At 39.5% G+C, this 26,344-nt stretch overlaps 2 protein-coding genes across 3 annotated transcripts in view; one reads left to right on the top strand and one right to left on the bottom strand.

Moving 5' to 3' along the window:
- Positions 1-484: 484 nt before the first annotated feature.
- On the bottom strand, positions 485-26,160 carry ANKMY2 (ankyrin repeat and MYND domain containing 2). Of its 2 annotated transcripts, XM_042043915.1 has the most exons (10): positions 25,941-26,160; positions 21,308-21,372; positions 13,326-13,464; positions 11,433-11,531; positions 9,196-9,356; positions 7,865-8,079; positions 6,598-6,733; positions 4,738-4,866; positions 4,195-4,336; positions 485-1,985 (listed from the first exon to the last, which is right to left on the bottom strand). In XM_042043915.1, exons 1-10 carry the CDS (start codon positions 26,143-26,145, stop codon positions 1,762-1,764), a joined length of 1,515 nt encoding a protein of 504 aa, XP_041899849.1. In that variant the 5' UTR covers positions 26,146-26,160; the 3' UTR covers positions 485-1,761. The 2 variants fall into 2 exon arrangements, with proteins under 2 accessions (XP_041899849.1, XP_041899850.1); XM_042043916.1 differs by lacking the exon at positions 21,308-21,372 and having other exon boundaries at positions 25,941-25,962.
- BZW2 (basic leucine zipper and W2 domains 2) overlaps positions 25,967-26,344 on the top strand; it is a 58,181-nt gene continuing 57,803 nt past the window's right edge. The window contains exon 1 of the mRNA XM_042043917.1: positions 25,967-26,024. The gene's annotated coding sequence lies outside the window, so the exon portion shown is untranslated. The remainder of the gene's footprint in view (positions 26,025-26,344) is intronic.

The following is a 26,344-nucleotide window of genomic DNA, read 5'->3' as shown; positions in this document are numbered from 1 at the left end:
GTTAGCACAGAGCCACAGGACAGTCTACCTTGGCAGGGATCTCTGGAGCTTGTACAGTCCAACCTTCCTGTTGAAAGCGGGTTGGAGATGAGGTTGTCTGGTGGCCTGTCAGGGAACCAGATTTCCAATGAGCAAGGCACCACCACTGGGAGGATGAAAGAAGGATTTGTGCTGGGGATTTTAGCACTCTTCCAAAACCCTGACTCTTTTGCCCTGAAGGGCTGGCATTTTCAGAGAACCCTTGAAGAGCAACACATCCCTGTGAGCCCCAAATGCTATGTGTGGAACAGGGAAGCAGCAGCACTTCTGCATTCCCAGAGCTCAGAGTGGAGGGTGACTACAGCATCTGAGTTCCAAACAGGCAACTCGCTTGCCAGCTGTCATGAAGTTAAACTTGTATACTCAAGCTACAGGAGGCCCCTGCATGTCACATGAGAATGTCACCATGTTTCAGACACAGGAAACAGAATTGCCACATAGCTCCTTTCTTTTAAAAAATTTCCCTTTATTCTTCACAATCCTTGAAATTAAAACACAGGTACATTCCCTGCACAGGTGCATTTATGTATCCTCACTCTTACAGTTTTCAGAATATTAAACAAAAACCTTCAACATATTAAACAGTAAAAAAATTAATAGCATTTTCCCTCTGTTTTGAGGATGGTCCTTGCTCCTCTAATCAGAAGAACACTGCCATGTTTAAAACACCAGTGATTCAGCCAACAATAAGACAGTCTCCAATTTTGCCATCCTTATGCAGCAAGTGATAGTGTCAGTTGTGGCATTCCCACTGATTTCATGAGACACAAATAAATCTGAGTGAAAAGCAAAGTGGAGGGAAGCTGTTTTCTAGATCTGGTATTTAGTTGAAAGCTGAAGTGAAATCCCAGTTGTATCAATGCACACATGAATTTTCTCATCTAATTCACTGTGACCAGTTCAGCATGAAAAATATTAAGCATTTTTATGTTTATGAAATAATTCATAAGCAACATCCCAGTGTGCTCTAAGGCATCTTTACCTGAAAAATGATTTAGAATGCATTATTCTTGTCAGTCAAAATATTTTGAGTCATTCTGGTCTTCCCTTCATTAGACTTTGGAATATTTCTGACCAAACCAATAGTGAAATACACATTTCACCATCAGCTTGAGACACCTGAAACAGCAGTTTCGTTTACTAAAATTAGACACTATTGTTGTGCTCTCACTAGTGAAAAATATTTACAGTAATGTCATGAGAAGTTGAGAGTTCAGATGAGTATCTTCAGAAACTTAATTGCTACTGAATTCCTTCAGATAAAGCTTCATAAAGTGCTGGAAAAAAAAGCAATTTAACAGCTGGCCTTCCAGTGCTTTTAACTACAGGTCTATATATTTGCAGAAAAAAGTATTTAAATTACAATTAAAACAAGTTTTAAGTTAGGAAAACATGAATAATCCAAACCAATGCTCTTCATTTTTCACTAAGTGGTTCATTAACCACAGATACTCAGAGTTTCACTAGGCTTATTGTTGGTATACATACAGATGGATCTATGCCACTCTAGTTTTTAGCAGATAATAAATACCTATCTTGACAATTTACAACAAACGTGGAGTATTTATAGACAAAGTAGCCAATATTCTATCTCTTGATGAACAGAGACATTCTGTCTTCTAAAGGAAGTCTTGCATAAGCCATGCTTTAGAACTCAGACATGGTCAGCATAAAAAATTCTTTAGTACCCTTGAGAACTCTCAGTCCCTTCCTACCCTCTTCTTACTCCTCAGAATCTTGAATTTTTTGAAGATCAACGTCATCTAAGGCAGTCTCACTTTCCAGTGGACTTTCAGGTTGCAGGGCTAGTGCCTCCATCTCTTTGGTAAATTCAGGTTCTTCTGTTCCATTGGTAGGATGATTTGGATCCACTTCTTTTGTAGGATCTGGACCAGGATCTGACTGTTGTTCACTTGTAGAACTACCCTCTACTAGTTGCATTTCATCTAAACAAAAGAAAAATCACACAATTAATAAACACTGAACTCATTTGGAAGCTAACATTTTTATTACTAAAGAACAATAAACACTAGGATACTTTGCATCAATTACAGAAGTGATTAATGTAGAGAATCTTCATTGAAAAAACCCAAGACACTAAAGCTTTGTTTAAGTTGGTATAAAGTTACTGTGGAGCTAATCCTATACAAAGCTCTCATTAATACATCTTCCATTTTGCCAGACTTCTTTATAAATAAAGAGAGGAGCAAAGTAGGACACAACAGTTATTTTAATGTTCAATTCAAATACGCTTTATTGACACCGTTCTTATCATCAGCTTTTCAGAGAATGGCTGCAGGTCAGTTAAACACAGAGTACAGGTGGGGCTTGTTTTCAATCAAAAAGCCATGTACACAACTACATAGGAAGCATTTCTGCATAAAACAGACTGAAGAAATTATATGCTTAAAAACAATGAACTTTGGTTGAAGTGAGTCATCCTAAAATGTATAATTTGACTGCCTGGAATAGAATCAGCTATTGCACCTTTACTCTTCAAGCAATGTTTTCTGAGAAAAAAAAAGTTATTTAATAACTTTTTTACCCTGATTCTACTAAGTAGGGCTTGCATGCTAGCAATTCTGAAAAGAAGGAGAGGAAAGCCTAATTGGGAGCAAAAGTAGTTAAATCTTGGTTTCTTTTTCTCTGTTGTGATTGACAGTCAGCCAAAAATTGTCACAGCTAGCCACAACTGCCAAAGCCCTGCCAAGGTCCTACTTGGCTGTGAGCTAACAGCCTTCAGCAAAGGCTGAAGTGTGGACTTCCTTGACACCCACCCTTGCACAGTGGAAACGCTTGAACTCTTGGGTTTGCATGTAGTTGCAGCTGTTGCATTTATTTTTTTTAATCATTAATTTCCTGAGGTACAGGATTTGCAGGGGGTATTACTAACTTTCTGAAACAAAACTGCTGTTGATATGAAATGCTCGGATACAACACCATTCACAAGGTGATCTGAAGCTCAGGTGACTTCAGTGTCTTGCTAACAGTGCATAATCTTACAAGGTCTAGAGGGTGCTGGCCATGTACCTGAAAAAGTCAATGAAGATGAACATGTAGATAGTGGAGTAGAAATGTAACAAAAAATGTTAGCTTCCCTTTTTAGATAAGGAGGGAAATGAGTCATCTACCAGGATTCTGCCTCTCCCTCTGAAAAGCACAGCACCTGGCCACTGACTCCTTCAGTAAATATCAGCCTGCAAGGGTGTGTGTTTGGCATCAGTGTGAGGCATCACTGCTCACAGCTCCTTTAGTTTTGTTGTACTGGTCTGCAATACCAGGGATTTCTAATATCTTTGCCTTCAACTTCCACACTCATCCTAATCCCATGCAACAGCAGCTCTTGTAACAGGATCAACATAGGAAACTGTTTAAAAATTCAATTATTACTAATTTATTACTGATTTATATCCTGTTATTTTGAGTACAGCTCTAGTGAACAACATTACCCTTGTAAGGCAACCATGATTTGTGCAGTGCACTTCTACAATCCTTAAAACAAAGGAAGGGAAATCCAGTAAGTTGTGAAAAAGTGATTTCATCCCCAACTTTCCCATTATTTCACTTGGAGAAACAGTGCATTAGAGTAAGTTAAGGGAAGGGGTGATACAGTGTTTTTTCTGTTACTACATTTTAATTACTTGTTTCTTGAAGGGAGAAAACCACCATGAGCAGTTTAAAGACTACTGCTTGCTTTCCTCACATTCGAAGCACACAACACAATTAACTTGATACTGTGATTATGAAGAGGAAGTATTATGGGACATTTAACATCTACATTAACCTTTACAACTACAAGGAGCAGGCTGCTTGCTTATTATCCAACTTGTCTGAACACCTCCAACAAAATGTAGAGCAGCATGAAACTTCTGCATGAACTTGATTAAAGGTCTGAATTTTGAAACAGTGCAGTGTAAATCAGAATGCTTTCATTGTAGAAACGTGCGTAACTGTAGCATTAAAAACCATGTTTGGAAAATGTGTGGCATTTTTAAATTGAAAGGCCAGAATCCCAACAAACTCAGCTTTGCTGTTACATTTCATCAAAGATTTTTCTCCCAACCTCAGCTGTTACAGTTTTAAGACCTTTTAAATTGCTCCTTGTGATGAAGTTAACACAGCATTAGTTTCAGCAAGGGAAAAACAGATCCTAACCTTTCTTTTGCTTCTTTTCTTGTTTCCTTTTCTCTTTGGCAGCTTCTAGTTCTTGTTTCTCATGAATTTCCTTCAGGGTCTTGCAGACTTTCTTGTGGGTAAACCAGTGTATTTTCTGGCAGTTCTGGTCACAGTACATCACCTGAAAGTTAGCAGAGTTATCAACTCATTTTCATGTACTAAAAAAATAGAACATTTCCTCGCATTTCTTAATGCACCAAGTTAAATGTCTATGTATAGCATTTAATGGTACTTTTAAGCAATTTGCAAGGTCACATGGAGTGATTCTATATAAGAATCTGTAAAGAGCAGTTTTTTATTAATTCTAAACATACAGAAATTTTACTCCTTCTCCATTCTTAAGCATACACACTTGGATTTCCCAGTACTCCTACTTGTGAATTTCAGGCATCTTTCCCAGAAGTAGACAGCTTAAATGTTTTCAGGGCAGGCATGCATGCCATTCCTCCTAAGTCTACACAGTAAACAGGGAAGCATTCAAAATCCTCAGAACCTCAGTGGCAATATTTTTCTGATTCTTACCATCTTACATACTGAACATCTTTTGTCTGCTCCCTTTCCCCCACAAGTTGTACAGAATTCAGCATCCACAAAACCCACTTGGCCAGTAATAGCTTGTGTAAGTACAGAAAAAGCTGTGGGGTCAGAGCCCTGAAAGACAAGAGGTGGTAATGAGATTAAAACCCAGCACTGTGGCAGAGAGGGACACACAAGGGAAGACCAGAAGTAATTAACACAAGCGTCGGCCTCACTGAAGCTGTTGTAGCAGCAAGAACATAAAACCAAATCACAGAACTTCAACTAACGTGCACAACTTAACATTTAAATCTTTAGAAAAACTTTTGTTTAAGAAGTTAAGTCCTAAGCTTCTGTAGAATTTCTTCTGTAAGTTATTACTAAACTCCATGTTCTTTACATCTGTAGATCCTATGCAGCAGATTTTTGCAGCTCAGTCTCTGTGCTGGCATACACAAAAATGTTTCATTTGTCACTGTTGTGCTCAGTGCATGCAGATGCTACAGACCAGATCATCACAACTTGAAATTTTCAATTATTTGCATATTACTATTTAGATGTTATTTGCAGCATTATTCCCATGCAATGCAAGCAGTAAGGTTTAGGTAACCATACATTAAAACTATTCTTTTGGGCAATGATGTAAAAGAAAAAAATGCCAAGCTGTTCTGGATGTAAGTAATTCCTTAAACTGTTAGACTACCATGGAATATATACAATCATAACTACTACGACAACACTGAGATGCCCAGACTGAATCCAAATAATTGTGCAATGACAAAGGTCAAAGGCTTCCAGATCAATAAAAATCATAGCATCTCTTCCTTTCTAGTTCTGCACAATGGACAGAATCCAATGGAATAACTGTCACTTCTTTAAAGGCAGGAAAGACTGCAAGCTCTCCTAAGAAAAAAGCAACAGGAAGGAAAATGTTTACTCTAAAGCAAATTGTAATGCATCACAACGGCTTGTTTTCACACTGTGTTTATCTTCCTGGCTTAGACAAACAGTAGAGGCTGCACTAAGCCTCAGGGCATTTTAGCAGACCTGGAGCCACTTAAGACAGAGGCTATTTTTAATTGACTCAGAATAATCCAAACACGTCACAAGATTGTTCCACTTCCCCAGTGTTTGCGCGTACAACATCTCACTCTGAGAGACCAGAGAGAACATGCTTAAAAAAGAACAGCAACTCTCGTGAAAAATTTATTATGAAGCAATAAACAGTCCTAAAATGAAGAGTGTGTTAGCAAAGACATAAGAGGATAACTGAGGTTAGATTTGTAACCTGTAATTTTGGTTTCCTAATTTAGGTATACATTCTGCTGCACACTGCATTATCTTGCCTCTCTCTCTCTGTGGTAAAAGGAACCTCATAGAATGTTTTTCCTTTTTCTACCATCATGTATCACCAACTTTTTGTGTACAATAGAACAAATGAATGCATTAAATCTAGGAAATTATTCAGTCTTAAACTGAATTTAGACATTGTGAAAACAGTGCAAATTAAGCTTCATTTTTGTCTGAATCTACCATTTCAAAAAGTGAACTGGCATAGAAAAACTGAACAGACATCCCAGAGGAGGAAAGGAAAGCTCAGAGACAAGAAAAAAACTGCTTCAGTTTTCTTTAAAAGCTGAGGTGTTTAAGCATTTGTTATGAGCACATGAAAAAAATACTAGTTGAAGTATTTTAGAGCATTTTCCTGCAGTATGTAAAATCTAGCTCCAGTTAGCCAGAGTTCAGGGACATCAAAAACCTTTGCTTAATGTAATATGCTGCACAAGCTGAGGACAGAAAGATGGCTCAATCTGAATTTATTATGCAAGTTACTTAGAAAGGATTTTCTTGACAGGAAAAACTTACTATTTCAACGGGAGCAATACTTCTCACAAGCTGCTGGAGCAATGTAGCTTCACAGTAAGGAAACTTCCGGATACTTTCTCTAATTAGCTTCTCTTGATACACAGGGAAACCATCTTTATCTCTCCCTTTCAAGAGACTAAATTTTTTAAAACACATGTGAAATAAGAAATCACATAGTAAATATTAAAGAACACATACAGCATGCTGTACTCTGTCTTCTTTCAGACTATAGAGAAGAATTCATAATAATTTGGCAACTTTGTATGTCAAGGTATGTTTTAAGATGCAAATGAAAGCATTTTTATTCTAATGCACAATCATTATGAAATACACAATAAATAAATGTATGCTCTGAAACCATGACTTACTAATTCTACCACAGAGAAAAATAATCATCCATAGGTGGACTATCCACTGTCTACATCTGACTAAAATATCAAAATGCTTTGTGCTGTTTAAAAATTATCACTGTAACAATAAACACTGATAAATGAACAATACCTTAATATACAAATTCCACTTTATTATGTTTAATAACATGTTATAGTCCTTATACTCTTCGGCTGCTATTTTTTTATATGGATCACTGACGAACTATTTGATTTCACTATGTGAAAGCCGACTTCATAATTTATTTTCAGTCTCACAGAAGATTTCAGTAAAAATCCACAGGCCTACAGGGAATGTGATCCTTCTAAAAGCCAGGTACTTACTTTGATATTTAAGATCAGGCAGCTGGGTTTGTTACTCAGTAGATTCTGAATACCTGTCTAAGAGATTTAAGAGTCTAAGTCTCACCCAGAGTCTGTGGGATTTGCAGTTCTCACTTACTTAAGTGTTTTTGAAAAAAAATCTCAACCTGTATGACTGCTGGAGAGCAAAATGGCACAAGAAGTGTTCCCATATGAACCATTTTGACATGGAGAAATTCTTTTTTCAAGCCTATCACTCCCCTTTTTTTCCATCACACACTGCTGTCTGCTGCTTCATAGGGTATATGTGAATGCCAAGTTCTAACCAGTTCCAGCAGAGAGCTGAAATTCTAGGAGTGTTTCCTTTGTGCCCAGGAAAGGACAGTGTCACTTCAGACACAGAGAAAAGGGAGTCAGTGCCACCCTGAAGTAAATGCAGCTAGGATTATTTAGCAATTTATTTGTCATAGCCTTTATCCAAGGCAATCCAATTTATTCCTGCAGTTGTCTTTTCCCTGGTACCTGTAACACTAGGGCATACGTGTGCTTTCAGACCTCTCTGTAGAAATACACACCTTTTGATAAACCCATCTAGTTTATCCTCTCGCTCTTTTAAAAATGTAATGCATTTCTGGAAGATGCAACTGATATAGTGCATTTTCATAGCAAGAACTTCATTCATGTCTTTCTGCTTCATGCATTTCTCACAAATGAGATCCAGAACCCTGTAACATTTCTGCAGTGCTTCTACTTCGGCCAACAGAGGGTTCTCTTTCACCAGCAACACGATCTAGGAGAAAGATTGAAGAAAATGTAATCCAGTTAAGACTTCTGCATAAGCATTAAAGCTTATATAGCTCATTGTAGCTAAATTTCAGTGGAGTTTCTAATATTCTTCTACTTCCTTCTTATGTAGTCTTCCCTTTCTTTTTCTAGTCATTATTTAGCATTATTATTCAGTATACTGGAATTCACAGTTCCCATACAAGAAAATATTTTAAATTAAGACTGGTATTAAAAATAGTAAGTTTGTTTGGTTGGGTTTTTTTTAGAATAAGAACCTGAAGAATCAAAACCACTTCTAAAGAAAATTATAGAAACTACCATACACTATCCTAAAATCTCTTTCCTTTTGAACACCTAAAATAAATTGGACTTGTATGATTTAAGCAGTTTCACAGAACACATCAACCTCACATAATCCTGGAGTACTTTGTGAAATGAAATGTTCTAAGAGGAAACTCTATGCTCTACTCACTCAATTAGCCACTGGTGCACTACTGTCTGTGTACACTGCAGATACCTGGCTGGAAACTGTTGACAAATTCTGGACTTTGATTGGCAAGCCCAAGGAATGTGTATTTGAATTTAGGTGTATTCATTTCTCTGAACTACACTGGAGGAGCAAACCATAAAAGACATTATTGTCAGCAATATCTTGGGAAGTAAAAATAAACATTCTCTTGCACATACTTTCAGAAACAGCAGCAGTGCTAGATGTTACTGTGGCAAACCAGTGATGAAGGTAGGAAGATAGATGCTGAGAAAAGCATTGAGAGAACAATGAGATTTTGTTAAGATAGGAAATTGTTCTGTGTTCCCACTTCAAGAGGGGCTGGGAAATAAAGCCAAAAAGACAGCTATTTATGGTTACTGATATAAGAAGTAAGAATCTCTCCACTTAAAGGTGTTAGCTCAAGATTCTGGTGTATACAAACACTGAAATAACTTAATTTTTTAATCACATCTAAATGTTGAGCCTGATTCTTCCTCATTTTTAGAAGTAGCTGAATTAGTAAATAATGCTTTTGATTTTTGCTTGAACTTGCAGAAGAGCTGAATGCTTCTTGACACAAAGAAACAGCTCCCATGCCAACAAACACATACAATTTACATACTACTCCACCTTAACAGGATGCATGTTGGTAGTAGTAATAATTTTATGCAGAGGCCCAGCTAATTTGACTGGCAGTTTTGGTTCTTTGTCTAAGCCTTGTGGTTTAGTATAGTAGTCCAGCCTTTCACGTGGAAAGAAGTTGTTGATGACAGTCACACAGTCATGTTGACCTAAAGGCACAGAAGAAAAAAATCACCAGTGAAATAATAACCAAAAAAAACCTAAACCCAAATCTAATACAGGCAATACAAGTGAGAATTACCCACACGCAAAGGAGCTTTGCATGATATACTTTGCACTGCAAACAGGCAACTCTTGTCATTCTCTTGTGTGTAGCTTTAATCTTTAGTAAGTGTTATTAACTTACTGACTCCCAGCAGGGAATGCCCTCATGAAAACTCATTTTGAATATTCTGTCCCCTTCCTGCATCCTCTTTCCCTGGTAAGCCACAACTAAGAGAATAACTATTTCTCCCCCAAGTTATACTATACTAGTAGTCTCCTACTGGTGTTACAATTTTTCAAGATGAGATTTTTCCACTTTGTACTTCTAAAATTAATGACATTTGCATTGAGACTCTGAATTTTCAGACTTGAAGCAGATATTAGTATATTGACCTAAGGTGGGAGAAGTTATAAGAACAGAACATGCTTAAAGTTTACCAAAAATAAAAGGGCTATGGTGAAAGTAACAAGATGAGAAAAGTTACACCCTCTTCTTGTTTTCCACATCTGACAATATAATGGATTACTTGACTAAAGGGAAAGTAAAACTTATCTTCTCTAGTTCAGGACCACATTCTTTAAATTGATTGATTTGTCTTGGCACTAATCCTATAATCAGAAGAAGACACAGCCAACCAAATTCCAGCATTTAAAATCCTCCACTGTTTTAGAAGAGACAGTTCTGAGCTAATAGAGCACAGTGTAAGACAAATGACAGGGGAAGAAGTATCCTCACTTCCCACACACAGGCAGATGAATTAATGTTGATTGGATGAAGAATAAAAAAAGAACAGGAATAGATTCTAATGTTCAAACTTTTACAGAGTAGTGTATCTCCGTATGCCTGAAAATATTTATGCTACCTTGGTGATGTGATGAGATTTTAAACAAGAATTCTCAAAAATTATGTTGGAGATAATATTCCCCATTCACTTAACTCCATACAGCATCACATTGGAAAAGACTCTCCAAATCCAAAGGATAATTATTAGGAATAGACTTCTCTGATACATTAAGTCAATAGTTAAGGTTTTGCTGCTCAAACCTCAAGTGAGCAATGTCAACCTTTTCTTCTATAAAACAGCAGAATGAGATAAAATGGAAATTGAAACTTAGCACTAAATCACTATTCAAGGAAGTAAATCTAAATGGCAAGGTAGGCTTGAATCCAGAACACCTAAAGGACTTCAAAGGGAGTTCTCAGGCATTTAAACACCATGAGAGAGTTGTGTTTGAAAGGAACTACAGGTCCACATTTTTGGTTTTTGGGAAGCGATAGCTGTGCCACTGAAAATGACTCCACTTAACCTCGTAATGTTTTATCAATTCTCCTTGCTAGAAATAGAGAAAAAGTGGAATATTAATCCAGGAACCTAGTACTGCCAAGGTGGGCAAAAAATTTAAAAAGGGCTTATTAAAACAAACAAAAAAAGACAAGAAAAAGAAACACAACAACAGCAAAAAAGCCTGTTGCATGTTTTGCCAGGGATAACTCCACATGCTGGAATGACAAATCTCTATCTTACTCTAGTGAAGTTCAGGTCAGTAAGTAGTGACTACCTCAGAACAGGTTCCAAGACTTCTCCCTCTCCCAAAAGCAGGGGGGAAGGGTGGGTGGTGGCTCACTGCCAGCACACAGCTGCAAAGCTCAGCTGAGTTCCTGCCTCCTGGCACTACAGTTGTTCTTTCCCACAAAGGAAGCTCCAATCAGCACTTGGTGCTGCACTTCGGACACCTCCAATGTAACCAACTTCCTCTATTTTCAAAGTGGTGACATTGCAAAAACTTACACACTTCAACAGCAGCACCTGTTCTCACAGGTAAGATCATCTGTGGTTTTAGGAAATCAAACATGGGAATAGAACACAAATTGACACTTACATGAGGAGATGTGGAAAACAAAGCTCAGCAACGTGTCAGTTCAGAACAAGTCATTAAATAATGTTTCTCCAACAAAAAGCATCAGAATCTAAAACTTTACTTCTTTAGGAGTTTAGGAAATGAAATAATTTTCGTCTTACCCACAAAAGCAGCCATCTGAGCTGCTGTCCTTCCCACAGAGTTGACAACATCAGTTTCTGCTCCAGCCTCTAACATCATCCAGGTGATTTCTTTATTTCCTGAATTTGCAGGAAAGATATGGGGAATGAGCAAGGACAAATCAGAACTTGTAATTCTCTATGTTTCAGAAAAAGATGTACTGAATTTCTCAAAGACTGAGGAAAATCAATGTTCTTAATGTTGTTATTTTAAGAATGGATTAAGAGAAAGGCACATGTTTATTTTGAGTTCCAGAGGATGTAACTCTGCTCTCTGTAATGCACATTCAGCTTCCCATGGAGATTATGGGAGTCATACTCATGTAGCTACACTAGAGCCTGGTCCCTCTGGACAGCAGTATAGAAGGAAATTCTACTCATCTAGTTTGACAGTTCAACTATATTTGCTATTCTAAGAAAAACACGTTCAGGACTATGATGTAGCAGGAACACAGTGAACAGAACAGATTGTTCCTTTCTCCACAGTGGGAACTGGGTGTTCAGACTGGGCTACATACCAAGTAAAATGAAGCTAAAATTTGACGGGAAGATTAGATGACTTAATTGGTGCCCTTCAGAGACTAAAAAAGGACACTTGTCACCACTCCTGCTGGTTCTGCTTTCAAAGGTATTATTACTTTATCAGTTTTTGTGCAGATGCTAAGTACAGAAAAGTGAATACAAAAAGGGGATGGTGGATGAAAATTAATGTTTAAAAACAAAGTCACTGCATCAGTAGTGCTCATGTTCCTTTTGTGCTCACAGATAAGACACTAAAGTCAACATTCAGAAGCATTCACACCCAGGATGACAGGTTAAAAGCTCAGCTGTGAGAAAATGGTAAAAATCCAGCATTTTCCATAAAGCAGCAGTCATTTAAAAGCCTCTAAGAGTTTGTTATCATCTATCTGCTGCAGCTGTGATATTGCTCAATACCACAGAATACTGAAATTTCCCTAATCTTTTTACCTAAGTTTTACCTGAAAAACAATCTGATGCTCTAGTTGAGGTTCATATACACACATAAGCCTTTTTTTATATACTTATGATGAAAGAAGACAGTTTAAACTCTACCTTCTAAGAAACCTGACTTCCCTAGAATCTCATTTTTTGGGAAGACATAAGTGGCCTAGTAAAGAAGATACTTAAAATAACCTAATATTCCCAAATATAATCTTTTCCCCAGAAGGAACAATTATTTTAATGTAGTGTCTTTTTTTCACTCAAGGAAATTACTGCTCCTGCCATCAGGGAAAAAGAATGGCAAGAGGAAAGCTGCAAACCACCACTTGAGACAGGAGAAGATATATACAGCTATAAGCACTCTGATTAAGAGTGAAAATTAATGTAGGAAAACATGTTTTTAACATTACTAAATACATTTTTTAAAGTCCACAAGATAGTTGGGAAAATAGTGTAGGAGAAAGACAAAATTTGGAAAGTACTGGATTGAGAAGCCTCAAGTATTACTAAAAGCTACTGATTTGCAGTACTAAAAAGGCAGTCTGGTGCAGCATAATTTTCAGTGTAACACAGTCTGAGTACATAGAATGTACCCCACTGCACAAGAAAACATTCCCAGAAAAGCGAATGTCGAGATCTCTAACAAACAGGACGAAGTAGGTACAGGACAAGTAGAGCGTATGCCTGAAAATGCTGAACAAAATCAATTTTTATATGAGCGTGAACAGTAGCTCTCCTCTTCCACTGCCCACAGGATTCTACTGGTCATGATGTAGTTGCATGGTTCATATAAATACCAGCAAACCTGAATAATAAAAGCATGTCAATACTTCCTTTTAAATTATTAATTTATGGCAAATTGTACCCATTGATGTCATAAAAATCAATGATCTGAATTTAGTAGGAAGTTACCTGAAAGTCCAGCAAACATCAAGGCAGTGTATCCATGCTCATGTTCATTGCAGTTTACATCAGCTCCATGTCTCAAGAGCAACCTGCACATGTCCACCTTCCCCTTGTAAGCTGCGTGCATCAGAGGGGTCATGCCATGCTACCAGAAGAAAGGAGAAGCAAGTAGAATGTTACATCTCTTGATCTTCATACCACTGATCATTTTTACTTGGCCATACACATTCAATATAACTACCAAAGCCTCAGGTAATATCTTATTTACAAAACACCTCACAGAATCCTTGTGAAAAAATATGGTTACTAACATGCAGCAGATTCCTGTTTCCAAGTCACTTTTCTGATTATGCTGTGCTATCGATTTGAAAACAGAGCAATGTATGAAAAACATTCACAGCCAATTTATCATTGTCCTTTTCCATAAGACATTAGTGTTAAAGACAACTAATGTTTCTGCTAGTTGGAAAAGCTTCATTTTGAAAACTTCTTAGCTTCCTACGTTATTCTTTTCTCCCCTGCTGTAGCTTATATGATAAGAAGCAACAAAATTAGAAATAGGCTGTTGTTTTAAACATTACAAAGATTTGCAGTCTCTGAAACCCATCTTGCTCATTTTTAGTCATGATTACTGGTAACTTTGCCATCCGCCTCTCTCCCACTTCTCCACTCTTTTGGCATTGGGTCCATGATCAGCCAGAGCTCTGAAAGCCCTTGTAAAGACACACAGCTCTCGTTAGACTTTAACAGTCACAGCCTCAAGCCCTGCTGGTTTGATCAACTGCCCCAGCACAAAAAGGATTCGCTTCAGCATGGGAGGACTGAGGTGTAGCTATAAATGTAAAGCTGGGCAAACCCCAGAGGAAATTTTCAGAACTAGGGTGAACTGTCAGTGCAGGCTCTCTCCCTCTTCAAGGGCAGGGAGAAGCATGTTGCTGTTTGAGAAAACTGCATGACACTCCATTTTTAGAATTTAGTATGCTTCTTCCAATATGCTGTTTATTTTCACTTAACATCAGGTCAGGATTCATGTTATCAGCCAAGACACTTTAACTGCCCAAGAACACCCTCCAACACTGCATACCAGGGAGTGTGCTTTAGTTTGTCCCTGAAGGAAATGAAAATGGCATTCTGTTCCTTTCTTTGCCAGTCAAGGCTGTGTGCCTGAGTACACTCATGTACACCATTACTGCAGCTCTGTAGATGCCTGGTAATGCGATACCCAGAAATAATGTAATTGTCAGTTTGAGCCCTAATATATTTCTTGTTTCAATTTATGACAGAGTGAAACCCAAGTAAGTTTAATTTACCAGCATAATTTAAAAAAAAATTCTAAAGGTGAGGGAAATGGGAAAAGTTAAAATTAGAATAATTTTAAGGCATTATATTGTCATCATTTTCCATCCTAACTGAAAATAATAAAAAGTGCTTACTTGATCCATTATATTTTAGTAACCCACATATTTTGGTAAACTGCATTACAAACTGCCATTAAAGAAACAAAATACCCAAAGAGATCACTTCATGAATATGAAACAGACTGGTTTTGCTAGGTTTCATTTGGGGTGCCACTAATGTGAAATAAAGACTTTCTTTCCTACTATATAAAATGTGCGTTATTGTATTACATTTCATTATGTTACGTCAAAAGCAATTTTACAGGCCAATTCCAGTCTGGAGTCACAGTAGGGATTTGTCTTCTTTAGCAGGACAGAAAGGTCCTGCAGTAAGAGAATACAAACACAGCACGGTTTTCCATGGGAGAAAGACTTTTTAGAAAACAATGACGTTTAAGTTTGGTTATATCTTGAAAGCCAGTTGTTTCAAATAAGATCTGAAGGTTATATGACAAAGGAAAGAATTGGGTTTGTTTTATCCTCTCCTCCCAGAAAACTGTTTTTAAAATCCTTTGATTAAATTTTGGAAGTGTCAGGCTGTGGTGTGGATCAAAAAAACATATCAGGCAGAAAAATACGTGGACAGTTGCTATAAAATTGGATTTAAAGTCACATTAATATCAGTTTCTCACATTCACAGCAAACAAAAGAGGGTTTCACACAAGTTTATCTGGAAATGCTTGGTATCCTGTATTATGTCCCTACACTGAAACTGGCTTGACTGCAAATACTTTTCTCAGCTTGAATGTCAAAGACAGGTCCAGCAACAGTCTGTTTTCTCACAGATGACATTTGAATTGTCAATACAACATACTTGAAAGACAAAACTTGCAGATGGTTTATTAAGCATACAGATGAAACAAATTTTTGTTCCAATATGAAAAATCAGATGAAGGATCCATTTTCTAGATGTTACCATGCAACATTCTTCTGACCAAAAAATCGAGCCTTTTAACCTTATTCTCTAGGACAAAAATGAATCCTTCCCAGTTTCTAGTTTGTTTTGCAGGGATGTTACAAGGTAACATCTCTTCTCTCGTGCAGGGCTGCAAGTATTCCCTGTATGTCTCACCATACAAGCTGAATAGAGTTTGCAGTGCCTCTAGAAATTACCTGGCTCTTCCCTTGACTGGGCTCTCCAGCTCACCAACCAACAAAGCCTCCCTGGCATAACAGGGCTCTTGGCACAGCCAACCCGGCCATTACAGACCATCCTTCCCAGTTCCTTATGTTGAAAATAACCCGAAAGCAGACTGAAAAATGGGCTTCCAAGAGCTATGTCAACCTAATGCTGCCATGGTGGGGAAGCCAATTCATGAAAAAACCCCAAACAACGAACTGTGGGGTCAGTGGGCTGAAGCAGCTAACAAGGGAAGAAAAGGATGTGTAGGGAGGTGGGAGGGGCAGGCAGATGAGTACTAAAACCAGGGAGGGTCTGGACTCCACCACCAGACACAGAGGAAGAAGAAAGCAGGTCAGTCTATCTCCCTTCAGCACCCAGCTGAGGTATGCTTGAACAGGATGAATAAAAACAAATTTATAAAGATAATAAACTAGAAAAGAACCTTCTGCCTCCTAGGAACTACAAAGGAAATTTCCAACAAAACTCTTGCTCAACCTTCATCAACCAGAGGAATAGGGAAACACAGAATAGCCAGGGAACAAGAAATGGGACAAACAAACAAAACAAAAATACACAAACTATCTCCCACTCCAGTCACATGTGCATATTTGGCACAAAATCTCTCCATTTTGTGAGCATTTAAACACTCATGCTGTGTAAGAACACAGACATCACATGTATTTTTAAAAAAACATTGTTTTGTGGATAACACAATGACAATTCACTACTGAAGTAGTCACATAAACCTGTGTTACTCAAGTGAAAAGTGCAATCCAAGTGCTCCCAACATTCCCACGCTCACTTCACCCTTCTTCTCAACCACAGAACCTTGTTAAGATGTGGCACACAGGCTGGATCACACTGTAGCAGTCCCTCAGCAGGTGCTGGGGTACACTAAGACACTGCACATGTGAGTACCAGCTATTTAAATAGAGTGGCAAAAGTAGAAAAAAAGGAAAGGGAAAGGGCTGTCAAAACCCTAGCTGAAAAGCTGCTGTAGACACTTGTATGCCAGCAATATCAAAGCATTCATCTCTCCCTTTCCCAGCTCATTTTCCAAAGAGGAACCCAGCCCCACATTAACACAGAAAGAGTGTCTTATTTTACCCTTTAGCTTCAGGCAACTATACCAGTTCTATTCAATTCAGAAAATTATAAACAAAACACGCAACTGTAGGTTTGGCTTTTATTTGAGACAGTATTTGGGACATTACTAAAAATGACGTAAAAAGAGCAGATGCTACAAGGCAGAAACACTTGTTGATGTTTATCCTCAAAATCAACTATCTGGTACTGAATGCTGCTAGTCTAAAAATACAACTTCACTCTTCACTGGATGAAAGCCTTTAGAAATTTCACCCTTCAAGCTTTTGAGTAAGATTGCTCTTACACATCTTAAACTTCCTAAAGAAGGATTTGGAAGGAGGTCAACAGTTACATGCACAAATAGTTTTCACTGTAGCTAAGTATGGACTAATTAGAATATGAAATACTGTTCAGTAAGTGTTGATCACAGCTATAGTTCTTCTCCTTTATAGTCATCCTACTCAGCTGTTGGTTTCACATATGTAACACATTAGATTCCTCTGATGATATTTCAGTTCATCTGCAGTGATGAAAAGTTAAAGCCTACATCAATCAGTAACCTGAATCGAAACCAGATAATTCTTAACAGCAGTGAAACTTTCTTTGGTTTGTGTATTTTGAAGTACTGTGCAAAAAATATCAAAAGACAAAACTCTTCCTCCTCAATAAAGGCCAAGGATCTGGCCATTTTCTGCTAGCATAGGATGTTCATACCAGAATAGAAAGACAGATTACCTGAAGAATCCTCCACTGAACATACTCAGTATGAGTGAAGCTACACACACCTCAGCTATGAATAAGCAGGCTGCTGCTGTAATTCCCAGGAAGTTTTGGTTCTGCAGCACAGAGAAGGGGACTGCTTTTAAAGGATGTATTACAGAACTGAACAGCTGAATTACCAAACTAGAGGAAAAAAGTAATGCTACTAATGCCAGATGATAGTTCTTCATGTAAGAAGATTATGAACAACCTTACAGTTATTTTAAATACAGAAAAATTATGTACTTTTCAGGTCAAGTCTGCTGGCCTTGTCTGCAGAAAATAGGGGTTGTAGTTCTACAGTACTCCTTCACAACCTTAACTACCAACATGATCAGAGGAAACTTCCACAGTTGGAAAGCCCATGTGCATCCTTGATCCTGCCTTTCTATAAAAAACTGAAATGTTTTAGCCCCACGCTGTAGATGGAGTTCAAGTTGGCAAATTGCCAACAAGAAGTCACAATATTTACAAGCTCTGCACTCTCTGGGGAAAGGAAAGTCCTGAACACTTTCTCCCATACTAGGTTTCCAAATTAGCAACCACTCCATTTATAATGGAACAAAAAATTACTAAACAGTGTGCATTTAAATGAAATATATTTGTATTTCTTTTACATCCATTTCTACATCCCATCTATTTGTCCTAATGCTTTAGGACACCTGAATCTAAACGTCCCTGAAGTTTTTAAGTGGCCAAACTGTTAAAAGACCAGTTTTGTAGAAAGGCCATTGCATTTCTTTGTTTTCATAAAGACAGTGATTAAGCCTAAATATCCTTCCTTTCTTCATCTACCTAAATCCACAAAGACACAACAACAAAACAATTTATTTGGTCAGAAAGGATGCTGAGAAAAAACAGGACTGTATCTGCTGGATATCTCCAACCTTCTGGAAGATGGGCATCTGGGAGACTCATCTGAGTGAAGGGATCTTACACTATGGTGACACTCCCAGCAGAGCTCTGCAGACAGAAGGAGGTGAAGGGTGTGAGAGACTCTTGGAATAAGGGCAGGAAAAGCAAGCAGACTTAGAGGAGTACTTTTTTAGTTTTAAATACATGTACCAACAGCAGAAGCAATGCTGAAATACTGCATCCAGCTTGCGCTTACATTTTTGAAGAAAGAAGCCGAAACAACTGGAAAGCATTTGGAAAAGAGCCACTATTACAGTTCACTTGCTGCAGAAACGTAACTTTAGGCAAGATACTTAAAAGGTCACTGCATCTGGAAGACATTAAAATGTGACTTAGTCCTTGTCTAAAGGTACATGGAGAAAGGACAGCTGATTGTCAGTAGTTTTTAATCTACAAGAAAGCGGATCCAAGCAGTTAGAATATATGGTCAAACCAAAAATGAAAGGAACAGATTATGTGTTTATTTTTTTAAAATTAGGAGGTGTACTATGTAACAGCCTGCTTCTGAATGCTGTAGGTTCTTCAGCCTGTGGAAATTGTCAAATTGTGATTGCATGCTTGCTATACCACAGCTAGAAGAGAGAATTGCATTAAGCCTGTGCTCATTCTGTGGATTGTCTCATGTAAAAAAGTCTTTAAGGATGGAAATTAGTTCCTAACTGAATTGAGCTTCCATTTCAATACCTAAGCATTCCATCTTCAGGGCTTCTTTACTTCTTAACATTAATAAAATAAGTAACAGTAATAATATAAATGTGAATAGGATAAGCAACTAAGGCTACAGAGAAAAAAATAAGACCTGATGCATTGAGAGCAGTCACCAGTTGTGGCAACAATGAATAACAGATGAAGCTGATGTTTAACTGGGATTTCACACACTCTTACTTATGTATAGATATTAGAATAACACATTGGAGCAAAAATGGGTTATAATAGAAAAATTCTAAAGCTGACATGGCTGATGGCTTTAAGAATCCTAAACAAATCTGAACACTCTGCTGTTTAATATGCATGATTACACACCATTCTTGGGGATAAAAAAGAGTCAGCAAGAAGTTCATTGCATAAACTTTTTAAGCTTTATGGGCCTTGTGTGTATTTAGTCAGATGTGAGCCTTAGACAAATACTGTTAATACTATTTCTTCTACAACAATAGCCTGAGGCATAACTCAGATATGGTTTCTTTGAATAAGCCATATCCTCTCAACACTAAATCCTGCATGTTGCACTAATACTGCAGCAAAGGTGCAGTCATTCAGCACAACTTCAGCAATTACACTTAAGGAAAACCTTCTGATGTCCATACAATAAAGCACATTTGCAAACATATTATACCTTGGGTTCTTAAAGTTCACTGTAAAGCTTAGTTTGACTAGTTTTACAGAAACTTGTTGAAATCAATACACTAGAAATTCAGGTTTAGCATTTAACTTATTTAAGAACAATCAGAAAATGGATCTGTTAGCAGAAAAATAAAAGACTAATGATATTCCATGAAGTGGTGAATTTCCTCCATTCAGCATTCCTGAGACCACATCTACAATATACCCTGTCCAATTTTGAGCCTTCCAGTGCAACAAAGACATGGATAAATTGCAACTAAATCAATGGAGTACCACCACTACATGGTAGGAACCTGAGCACTTGCACAGTGAAGAGAGGCTGCAGGAGCTGGGCTTACTCAGCCTGGAGGAGAGATGGCTTTGGCGGGACCCAACAGCAACCTGCCCGAGCTGACAGGGAGATCACTGAGAAAACAAACTCTTCACTTATGGTGGCAGGAGGGCAAGAGACATTGAGCCTAAGCTGAGGTTCAGACATAAGTGAAACACTTTTCCACCAAAATCACAGTAAGAGAGTAGAAGAAGTTGCCCAGAAATATTGTGCAGTCTCCATCCTTAGAGATTTACAAGGCCAGACAGGTCAAAACTCAGAGCAATCTCATCTGACCCTGGAGCTGAAGCTGCTTTGAGCCAGAGGATGAACTAGACACATTCCCAGAATTTCCCAGTGATTCCTATGAAATTATAAAGCTGTGAAAAAAAACCACAAATTAACATTTAAATTGATAAATTACACATGGATTTAACATGCATGCTTTAGAAAACATTGTAAAAAGAAAAAGAATAGGAAACATGGAGCAAACAAGGCTCCTTTCTCCATGAACTTATTCCCATCTTCAGATAGCACTTCAGGATTTAATCTTCTACATGTCTACCATACCCACCTCTATAAAAGGCTGTGGTTCCATTTCTGATCTAGCTACTCACACTCCAAGCATGTTTATGGTTTGGCAAAGACAGGGCTTTGGGCAATGAGACCCAAGCACGGGATGGGGACAGGTGTTGTGTCTGCCACAGAGGGACTAAGGAGAGGGACTATTGCTTGTGAAGGTGACAAGCAGTCAGGGAACATCCCCATGTGTTTTGCTGCAGTGTTTATCTCATCTTAGAGACAAAGCTCATGCTGAAATTAAGAAAAAATACAGTGTAGTACTTTGAGTAACATTAAAATTCCTTAAAAAAACAGTAAGAACTCTTCAAAGGTTCACTATTCATCTGCAGGCTGGAAATAGCTTGAGAATAACTCTGATTTTCAGGGCTATAGCAATTGCTGTTAGAGAAATGTTATTTAACAACATGAAGGCCTTCAGACCTAATATTTTCCTTATTAAACTCAGCATAATGCTTGTACAGTTTTGCAGTACCTCATCCAGGCAATTGACACGGACATTCTTGTTCCCCAGTAGCCTTCCAGCCTCCTCGGTGTTTCCTTTGATTAAATATAAAAAGGCACAGAGAGAAAAGGGGGGTGAGAAACAGAATAAACTGAGAATCTGGAGGAAAACGGTCACTTCCCTTTCTCATTAGAATCAAAATCTTTGTATGCTAACTGCTTGAGATGTAGTTTAACCACCAAGAAATCAATTGCTCTTGGAGAAGAGGCTTAGGAATGAACAGTGTTATGTTCTAGAAGCTAAAAGCCTAGAACTCACAACATCAAAGAGTAGTTGGAAAGCATGAACTACAAGTAAATATCCATTTTTTGTGAAGTAACTGATCTACACACACAAGAATGGGACACTCATATGTCTGATCATAAACAGCACATGAACAGTTCTGAATGTGTATAATGATACTGATAACACATTTTGTACTTTATCTCTTTTGGAGCATCTTTTGTCTAGAAGAGCTGTCTACATTCTCACAAAAGCAAAGTACCTCATTTCAAAGACTTTTTGGTCTGAATGAAACATGCTTTATCATTTACTCACATCATTTTTCCTGTTTCAATTGGAAATTTGCAACATACCACATTCACAGAAGTTAAATGAGTTTGCATTTGGTAATAGACAATAGAGGTAGAAAGGAAGGACCCAGGTAGCTTGATCATTGACATTTCTAGAAATTGCCAAATGCATAAGTAGACTGAAGTCTGAAAAAAAAATGTGCCAGGAAAAACAGGCAACACCTTTGTATTTTTCAATTCCCTACCAAAATCCTTTTGGCTAAGCCATGGTTCTAAGAACCTGATTCAAAGTCCATTGGAGGACTACCCAAATACTGCCAGTGCAGCTTCTACAGGCACAAATAAATAGAAATACAAGAACATTCAAAGAGTCTGAGTTTGGAGAACATTTATTGCAAATTAACAGAAACTTCTAATCACCGATTTGATCATAAGCAAAGTTCTTTCAGCAGTGATGTGCTTAACAAAAGTAAGTGCTGCATTCCTTATTTTAATGATTTTCATATTTATCTTCATACTTTCAGAAGGAGGTGGTCATCCAGCAATTTTTCAGCAAAACAGCTCTTGCAACTTCAGGTTTGGCTAAAAATACCGTTACAAATACTAGAAATAATTTCTTTTCAAAAGGCTTTTTGATCTGGCTTAACTACATGTAGCGGGTTCAGTTTGTAATCGGGTGGAAACACCAATTTAGTGTAGTGGTTTGGTCCAAAATACTCATTACTGTTTACCTTCTGTGAGATAAGAATTAGGAGAAAAGCAAAGCAGGCACAAAACTTGAAAGAATATAAAGAAGTTTATTAACAGACCTAAAAGAAGGGGGAAAAAAAAAAAAAAAATCATACCACACCTTCAGAACACTTCTCCTCCCCCCACCTTCCTCCCTTGTCCCACTGACAACGTAAAAGACAACCCTTGAGATGTTCAGTCTGTTTACCACTTCCATAATAACCTTGCTCAGTCCATTTAGGAAGAGGAGTCTCTCTTGCTTACGCTACGGAGGCATCTCCACAAGAAATTCTCTCATGGCTTCAAGCACCACAACGAGCCAGCCGCCCGGGTTGGTTCTCAGCTCGCATGTGGGAGTCCCTTCCCATGACTTGCAGCTTTTCCCACAACTGCTTTTGAGGGTCCAATCTTGAGCTACTGGGGTACCATTTTAAGGTTGAGCTGTTCAGAAACAAAAGTTCTCTTCACCCATCTCTGGGAGCATTTTCATCTCTAAGAACAGAGGCCCCCTGTCCCTGGGAGCAAAGGGTCCTCCTCATCTTCATCTCTAGGACTATCTCTGGGAGCATCTCTAGGAACTGAGGTCTTCTCCTTCTGATTCGGAGCAAGAGTCCTCATCACTTCCATCTCTCCCTGTTCAAACTTCTCATCAAATTACAGCTGCTTCCACATTTGCTTATTCCAGCACAGGTGCTTTTGCTCACAAGTACAGTTTGAACGCTCCACCCCCCATGCCTTCATGAAATTACAATGGGTACTCTGATATATCATAGTCTATCACCACCATAGCGTTACAACAGAATTTCAGCTTTAGGCATCTCCTCTTTCTCCTCCCTCAGGTTTTCAGCTCTTCACAGCACTAAAAGGGTCTTGCAGCTGGAATTTCGCTTATCGCTGCTGGTCACATGATCTTTGCTGGGCAGCGGTGCAGCTTCAGCTGAATCTTCGGCCGCACTGGAGGGGGGGCCGTGCTGTCTGCACGTAGCAGGGCTGCGGGAGGCCGCGGGTGGAACAGGGCTGCACGGCTCCAGGATGGCCGTGGCCCGGCCTGGCCTGAGCAGGACCTGGCCCGGGCCCTGAGGGCCCCGTACGGGCCCTGCAGCCACCTGTCCCAGCTGGAAACGAGACAGAGCTCCCCCAGGCTTTGTCCATTCTTAAATGTTCACCACAGAGGCAGTCAAAATTTTAAGTGGCTTAAAAAATTGTCCATATTCAAACTGGGCAGCTGATAGGTTCTGTCAGGTCATAGAACATCACTTCCAGGACTATGCTTGCTAACCCATGACACTACACTACAGGAGCTTTTACCATTTTTCTTTTAATTGATTTATTTAGGGAAAAAACAACAATCACCTGAGTCATCTCACACACTTGATAAAGACCCCTGACTGACAGTCAGGGAACCATCAACTAACTTACTCCCCCAGACACACATGTATTCTAAACTTTAGAAGCTTCTTAAGAACTGGATTGATTTTCAGAAGAACATCCCAGCCAAAGAACAAACATCAGTAAGGTGATCTTCAATTAAATTTTAATACAAGCAAAGTTGCATTTACAAATTTAGAGTTCTGCATGACAAAGCATTGAAGGATTTTCAAACAAGACACTAAACTGATGGAAGTCAGACTTCTAGAATTGGCCAGAGCTAAAAGTTGGAGCCAGGCTCTTCATAGTGGTGCACAGTAGGAAGCCAAGAGATAACAGGCCGAAGTTGAAACAAAAGCAAGCTTTAGACTTGATACGAGGAAAAACATTTTCACGATGAACCCAGTAAGGCAAAGAGGTTGCTCAGAGACACTGTGCTGCCTTCCTCCTTGGAAGTTTTCAAGACCAGATGGGATAAAGCCCTAAGCAATCACATTTGACCTCACGCTGATGTGTTTTGAGCAGGAGGTTGGCCTAGAGACCTCCTGAGGCCCCTTCCAATCAGAATTATCCCATGAACCTAATCAGAAGCCTCAGGTTAAGTTAGACAGAGGTGCAAGATGAAGGTCTGAAACTCTTATTAAACTGAGTCAATCAAACTGATTCTGGTCCACAATAAATTCACTGTTGACTGTCCTACACTTGTGTCTCTGACACACAGGAACATTTTAATACAACTGAGAGTGAAGCACCAAGTAAAATTTTCATGAGTTCAAATTGCCTGAAAACTACATACAGAAATGCATGGAACACGTGAAGTGTTTTTAGTTTGCCTTCAACTAATTAACGTTGCTTATGATTTTCAAAATACCAGTTGGAGGAAAACTATTTAGTTGGGGCTATGAAATTCACGTTGGTGGACCAGGAAACCCTAATGACAGAAAGTTCCCCCAGCAACAAGCATGTGTGCCACATAGTGTGATAAAACGGTGATATTTACATGAAACGCAAAGTCAGAGAAACACAGAATGGGTCAGGTTAGAAGGGACCACAGTAGTCTGGTTATCTGGTCCAACCTCCCTGCTCAAGCAGTGTCATCCTAGAGCACATAGAACAGAATTGCATCCAGACAGTTCCTGAATATCTCCAGTGAGGGGAGACTTCACAACTTCTCTGGACAATCTGTCCTAGTGCTCAGTCACCTGCACAGTAAAGAAGTTCTTCCTCTTATACAGGTGGAATTTCCTGTGCATCAGTTTCTGTCCACTGCCTTGTGTCCTATTGCTTGGCACCACCAGGAAGAGCCTGGCTGCATCATCTTGACACCCTTCCTTCAGACAGACATTAATCCCCTCTCCTCTCTCTAAGAAGACAGTATAAGATAGTATGAGGGATAGTAAAATATGACAGGGATAAGAGGTGCACAACACCCCAAAACAGAGAATAACGTGTCTGCAAAGACGTACTGGGCTGGCAACAGCACATGGGGAAAACCATACAGCACGTTAGAAGATTGGATTACCCCCAAGAAAACTTCTCTCTTTTTTTTTTTTTTTTTTTTTTTTTGGCAGAGAATATTAACACCAATAATTAGGCAAATGTCAACAGACGTTACTAGTAAGACGTAAACTTTCCTTAGCAGAGTTAGACCCGCCCAGCTGAGCTTCCCCAGCCCAACTGCAGCGCACCGCGCCCCCCGCTGCACTGAGTGACGCGGGCCTGTCTGAGAGGGACCTAAACCCAGGGAACAGCCACTCTGCCCGGCAGAGAGGAGTGACGGGTCCGAAGGGGGGCGGGAAGGCAGGCGGCCCTCAGCGCCGTGACCCGAGAAGCGCGGCCGGGGACGAGGGGAGCCCGCGGCGACCGACCGGTAACGGCGCCTCACCGGCCGCCCCCAACGTGCGGGGACACAAAACCCCTCCCTGCGCACGGCCAGCGGGGCCCGTGGGAGCCGAGGCCCGGGGCCGCGAGCGGCGAGGGCCGGGAGGGCTCACCTGTGGCGATCACTGCCAGCAAGTCCTTCTCCTCCGCGCTCAGGTCGCCTTTCCTGGGGGGAGTCATCGCGCCCCCCGCGCACGGTAAGCCGGGATCAGCCCGGGACGGCGCCCGCAGCACCCGAGGCACCGCCCCCGCCCCGCTCCTCACGGCGCCTTCCGCCCGCAGCCCCGCCCTGCCGGGGCCGGCTGAGGGGCGAACCATTCCTGCCCAGGGATGGGGGTCACTACATGTCGGTCTTTCCCCCTTTGCCAGCTTCCTGTGCGGTGCTGCCGGACAGAAGGAGCCTGTCCGTTCTTGTCCGTATTTTCAAGTTGAGAAATACGTTCCTCTTTTCTTTTGTTTCCCCTTTTTGGCTTCTCTGCGGCTCCTTCGTTCCTCCCCCCCCGGGGAGGTGCCGGGA

Source organism: Corvus kubaryi, unplaced genomic scaffold (genome assembly GCF_017639235.1).
Source record: "Corvus kubaryi isolate FWS band 111438036 unplaced genomic scaffold, C.kubaryi_AGA036_p1.0 37398, whole genome shotgun sequence".
Taxonomy (NCBI): domain Eukaryota; kingdom Metazoa; phylum Chordata; class Aves; order Passeriformes; family Corvidae; genus Corvus; species Corvus kubaryi.
This window is presented reverse-complemented; position numbering and strand designations above follow the sequence as displayed.